The sequence below is a fragment of the Gymnoscopelus microlampas genome (assembly GCF_963454915.1).
Source record: "Gymnoscopelus microlampas genome assembly, chromosome: 16".
Lineage (NCBI taxonomy): Eukaryota > Metazoa > Chordata > Actinopteri > Myctophiformes > Myctophidae > Gymnoscopelus > Gymnoscopelus microlampas.
Window position 1 is genome coordinate 10,871,949 of NC_139953.1, and position 6,087 is coordinate 10,878,035.

Sequence of the window (6,087 nt, forward strand, 5' to 3'; positions counted from 1 at the left end):
CATATTAACCGTAGGAAGTATTAAGTTGTTTTTTTGTTTTTACACAAGTTCCATACATTCCAAAGGGCTGGACCACACATGGACAAAAGACATCATCAACTTGCCACAGGCGTTGTCCCGCTTGAGTAAAAGATGAATTATTTCTATAATAAGCAAAGTATTTAAGGTGTTATTAATTTTAGTTATAGAGGGTAATTATAATGTATTAAGGCATATAAGGCTTATTAGCCAGGGATCCTTTTAATAATATTGTTAATGAAGAAATCAATCAATCAATCAATCAATCAATCAATCAATCAATCAATCAATCAATCAATTTATCAATCAACCAACCAACCAACCAATCAGAACGTACTGTAAGCATTAGAGATGGTCACAGGGATTTCAACTTGGCCGTTTTGGTTTCTGGGCCACAGACATCCTGTTTGTGTGCACGGATGTGCGTTCCTCCCGGTTGGCATGGCGATGTCACCAAACATGAGGTAAGGGCCACCTCTGGCACGACCTAGACACACACACACACACACGCACACGCCAACACATATGATATACACACAATAATACATTTTTTATTTTTTATTATACTTGTGAGGACCTTTTTAGAGTGGCAATTTTATCAATGCTTTTAATAGGACATGGATTTCATTGCTACGGCTGCCTGTTAGCTCTCCTTCAGGCAGCCATATTGTCTCCTCCAGACAGCCATGTTGTCTCCTCTAGGCTCACTCACCCAGGTTGGTGTTTGCTTTCTCAATAATATCACCCACATCCAGATCTTCACCTGGATTCATAGAAACACAGACACAGTTATAAATATAATGATAGAAACACACAGACACAGTTATAAATATAATGATAGAAACACACAGACACAGTTATAAATATAATAATATAAACACACAGAAGACAGCTATAAATATAATGTGAATTATTACAAACAGCATCTGACATGCTGATGTTATGATGATTATAAAATGGTGATGTTATGATTTAACATGATTTTATATCATGACATATTATAAAGATCTATTCAGTATAAGTTATGATGTTTAGACTCACCAGCATCAATATGCCCTCCTCTAGTAGCTATATCCTGCAAAACAACACCACACACGCACGCGCACACGCACACACACACACACACACACACACACACACACACACACACACACACACACACACACACACACACACACACACACACACACACACACACACACACACACACACACACACATCAATGCATGCATGTACATTATATTTTTTGATAAAAAGAAGAAAAAGAAAAAATCCCTAGGGGTCCTCAGAGTTACTACAGGGGTTCAGACAAATCTTAATGTGATAGGAGCAATTTATTCTTCTTTTAAATCAACCACTTGAACCCCAGCATCCCTATTCTGAGGGTAATTTGCCAATATTGCAGATCTACAAGCTCACAACGCCTCGCGCTGCTACGCATTGTGAGCTTGTAGTTCTGTTACCCAAACAGTGGGTCGACACCGGTTTGTGGGTTGCAGACATTTTTTTTTACATAAAAAGTGCCACAGATTAAATACGATCTCATGTTTGTGTATTTTCAGACATTTAACCACTTAATACTTGAGGGTAAAACTTTCCCTCTACACCAAATCTGTTAAGAAATCTGTAAAAAATCTTCAGAATCAAGTGGTTAATGTAATAAAAAGGCTCTTATCATACAAAGATTTAGCGGCCCCACCTGTAGTAACTCTGAGGACCCCCTAGGGGTCCCGGACCCCCCGTTGAAGACCCCTATAGGTTAGAGAGTTCCAAAACATCATCTCTACGTACATCACTGTATTCCTCACTGCATTCGTTCTAGGTTTAGACTGTAAAAATGTCATATTTGTACATAATGTATTTATACATTTCTTTGCTGTCGGGCAGAAACCAACTATGTCCAATATATTAACTTATCAGGAAATGAAGAAAAAAAATCACTATGTTTTTAAAACAACACAATACTGTCTCATCAAAGTCGGTATGGTGACTTACTACATTGTCAGATACTTGAATGTGTCCTTATATTATCATCACTTTACCCTAACACAGCTCAAGTGGAGTTAGGAGGTTTTGGACCATTAACATGGAGATAGTTGTTTTGTCTTTCATTGATTAAAATGATCAAGTCAGACGGGGGAAAAAAAGCTAAGTTTGAGTCAGGAGGTTTAAATGACAGTTTGAGGATCCAATGGAGTTAGGAGGTTTAGTCAGAAGCGGGTTTTAATACTTTTCATTGGTTCAATATTTGTAAAACCCACAAACAGACGTAAATGTAAACGTAGATGTATTTATTATTTTTAGCAAATATATAGCAAATATAGTTTGCTGTCTGAATAATATCACCTACATCCAGATCTTCAGTGATGATGTCACCTGGATCCTGCAAAACAACAGACGCACGCACGCACGCACGCACGCACGCACGCACACACACACACACACACACACACACACACACACATTACAACATATTCCACATTCCACATAATCCAACATATTAATAGAAAAGATCATGTGTAAACAAACAGACATCATTCATTTACACAACACTGATGAAACTGCTGATGCTGGGCACGTGTGTATGTGTCTGTGTGCGTGCGTGTGTGCGTGCGTGCGTGCGTGCGTGTATGTGTGTGTGTGTGTGTGTGTGTGTGTGTGTGTGTGTGTGTGTGTGTGTGTGTGTGTGTGTGTGTGTGTTCGTACCAGAGGCAGTGCATAGATGGTTCCAGTCAGAGACAGGAGTATGAAGACAAGAAGTGAAGTCATGATGATTATAAACCTAAATATAGATAAGATATAGGAGATAAGAGATTATAATGATATTAATAATAATAAGAATAGATAATAATTTGTATTGCACTTGTCTTGACTGTGTTACAAAGTGCTTATACAGATAAAAACAACAATAATGAATTATGTCACAAACAGACAAACAACAAGGCAATGAAACAGTAACAATGACATAAATCGAACAACTCTTTCTTTATACCCAACGCTAAAATCTAAAATGACACAGATGCTTTCCCGGTTTTAATGGGTTAAAAATTGATTTGGAAAAGAGGGGAAGTCCGCACACCGTTTAAGCTCCCAGTAGAAAAGTTGTATTTATTGTTAGGTTGAAAATACATTTAAAACTGGTTAATGGGGTACTATTAGTTCACTGTTACCCAAACAATCAACCTCAATACTTAGTAAACTTTCCCTCTACACCAAATCTGTTAAGAAATATGTCAAATGTGGACAGCTATTTTTGGTGAATGGTTCCCTCAGAATATGGATGATAAGGTTCAAGTGGTAATGAAACGTTTCTTATCATACAAAGATTTAGCGGCCCCCCTGTAGTAACTCTGAGGAGCCCCTAGGGGTCCCGGACCCCCTGTTGAAGACCCCTATTAGGTTAGAGAGTTCCAAAACGTCATCGCCACGTACATGACTGTATTCCTCACTGCATTCGTTCTAGGCTTAGACTGTAAAAATGTCATATATTTGTACATAATATATTTATACATATCTTTGCTGTCAGGCAGAACTATGTCCAATATATTAACTTATCAGGAAATGAAAAATAAAACTACCTCATCAATGTCGGTATGGTGACTTTCTACATTGTCAGATACTTGAATGTGTCCTTATATTATCATCACTTTACCCTAATACAGCTCAAGTGGAGTTTTTGACCATTAATATGGAGATAGTTGTTTTGTCCTTCATTGATTAAAATGATCAAGTCAGACAGGGAAAAAAACCTAAGTTTGAGTTAGGAGGTTTAAACGACAGTTTGAGGATCCAATGGAGTTAGGAGGTTTAGTCAGAAACTATTTTTAATACTTTTCATTAGTTCAATATTTGTAAGGGCTGAAAACCCACCTCTTCAGGAAACACTACCCTGACCCTTCCTCTTAGCCTTGCCTACTTGTTTTATTGGATCTTGTTTATTTGATACACTTATTTGTTTTAACTGTTGCTCATTTGATTTTCCTATGCGTCTCATCTGTTTAAGAAAGTCGGTAGCTGATATATTGCACTTTTACCTTGGCGCTAGGTATACTCTTAATTGCTTGTTTTAGAAGAGAATGCACTTATGACTTCTGTTGATTAGTGGTTTCCTTGCCTAATGCACTTATTGTAAGTCGATTTGTATAAAAGCGCCTGCTAAATGACTGTAATGTAATGTAATGTAAAACCCAAACACAGACGTAAAGGGTGTTCAATAGCACTGATTTATTTTGTTAAAAGTTGAAAAACTGAGATAGTTGGTATCTGCCTGACAGCGACGATATCCAGTATAAAGGCCATCAAGGCCCACCAAAACACACTAAATCAACTGTAGAGTTAGTCAACTAAAACTAGATTAAGATTAAAACATTTGAGATGACTAAAATATGACTAAAACTAAACGGAATTTTATTCAAAAGACTAATGACAAAAAACTACATCAAAATCTGCTGTCAACATTAAACAACATTAAAACCAGGGAAAGCATCTGTGTGATTTTAGATTTTAGCGTTGGCTATTCAAAAATAGCAGATATACAAGCTTGTACATCTGCTATTTTAGATTTTCTTTTTTGAAAAATCTTTAAGTGTGAGAACAACAGATTTAGAGTGGAGGAAAGCAGAGTAAATCTTACCTTGGGACAGGTGCAGAGTGATCAGCAGGTGCAGAGTGATCAGCAGGTGCAGAGTGATCAGCAGGTGCAGAGTGATTAGCAGGTGCAGAGTGATCAACAGATGTGTGTGAGGGTGTTATATACCCTCCTACCAGCGGGGGGAGCTCCTCCTCCCTCTGCAGGGTGTGGAGCCTAATGGCTCAACACCTGTCAGAAGACAAGACAAGATCCACAAAGGAGACAAACAAACTGAAATAACTCAAAGTTGTGTACACAAAGTTGTGTACACACAAGGTATACTGTCTGCATGTCCGTCTGTCTGTCAGTGACCACAATAACTATTATCTAACTATTATCTCAATTGCAACACGATCCACAGGGCCACGTCATGCATAGTAGGCTACACACACGATACCAACACCATATTAAAGGGATATTTGCCTTTCAAACATGTTTGGGCTCATTTTAACGTCTACTCAGTGTTTCACCTCAGACAGTTTTTAAGTTGCTTGATTCAGTATTTAGATATTTGATGTTCATTTTATCAGACACACACCCTTTCTATACAAATCCATTTTAACCATGATAGATTCATTGAAAACAACCGTCCTTGGTTCTGGTGACTTGCCCTTCTAATGTGTGAGGGGGCCGTGTTTTTCAATTACTTTATTTATTTATTCATTTGTTTGCGGTTTCCAAAGCGAACAATGATGGCGGGTTGGGCTTTACGATCCTTCCTAGGGAGAGTGTGACAGGCGACGATATTCTGGGCATCCAGGTAGATGTCTTTGCTCTTAAAAAACTGTATTACTTGCTCTTCAATTGTTTGTTGGTCCTCCGACGGTAGATCATCTGCGCCGCTTCTATCTGTAGCCACAGCCCTTGCATAGGACCGTGGCTTGACACTCAGGCCGCTGATTATCACATCCTCGATTCTTGTGTACTGCTCCAGTTCATCAACACTCCCTTCATGTCCTTCGATTTTGGCATCTTTCTCTTTAACCAGTGACCTGAACTGCTTAACTTCTTCCATCAGGTCCGGCAGCATGGTTACCTGTTTAGCAACCATGCTCAGCTCACCCGACATGAAGTTCAGAGATTTTTGGATCTCCTCCAGCTCTTTGTCAACTTTATCTTTGTCATTTTTGCTTCTTCTTTCGCTTCGTTTCTCAATTTCCAAACTTTTGGTTCTCTAGTTTGTGACATTACCTGTCATTCTTTGTCCTTTTTTGTTATTGTTTGCGTTCAGAGCGTGAGCGCGAGCGAGCGTCCACACCCGTCCGCCACCAGAGCTCTCTTTTCTCTTGTGACTTACGACAAATAAAATGGCTTACAGTAGGCGAGGGGGGTACCCAAATTATTATTATTTATTGATTTTTGGGGGGGCTTCTCAGATGATTTACTCAACAGTAAACAAACAAACATACAGTATACGTGTATACAGGATATCTGACAAT

The 6,087-nt window shown here is 38.6% G+C and overlaps 1 protein-coding gene across 1 annotated transcript in view; it reads right to left on the minus strand.

Moving 5' to 3' along the window:
- LOC311062833 (uncharacterized protein) overlaps nucleotides 1-5,717 on the minus strand; it is a gene marked incomplete at its 5' end in the record, with an annotated part of 30,170 nt that extends 24,453 nt beyond the window's left edge. Inside the window, 7 exons of the mRNA XM_084082052.1 lie at nucleotides 356-505; nucleotides 731-781; nucleotides 1,060-1,093; nucleotides 2,369-2,401; nucleotides 2,725-2,800; nucleotides 4,652-4,829; nucleotides 5,360-5,717. Of these exons, the coding sequence (XP_083938178.1) occupies nucleotides 356-505; nucleotides 731-781; nucleotides 1,060-1,093; nucleotides 2,369-2,401; nucleotides 2,725-2,800; nucleotides 4,652-4,829; nucleotides 5,360-5,717 (880 nt within the window). The remainder of the gene's footprint in view (nucleotides 1-355; nucleotides 506-730; nucleotides 782-1,059; nucleotides 1,094-2,368; nucleotides 2,402-2,724; nucleotides 2,801-4,651; nucleotides 4,830-5,359) is intronic.
- Nucleotides 5,718-6,087: the final 370 nt, after the last annotated feature.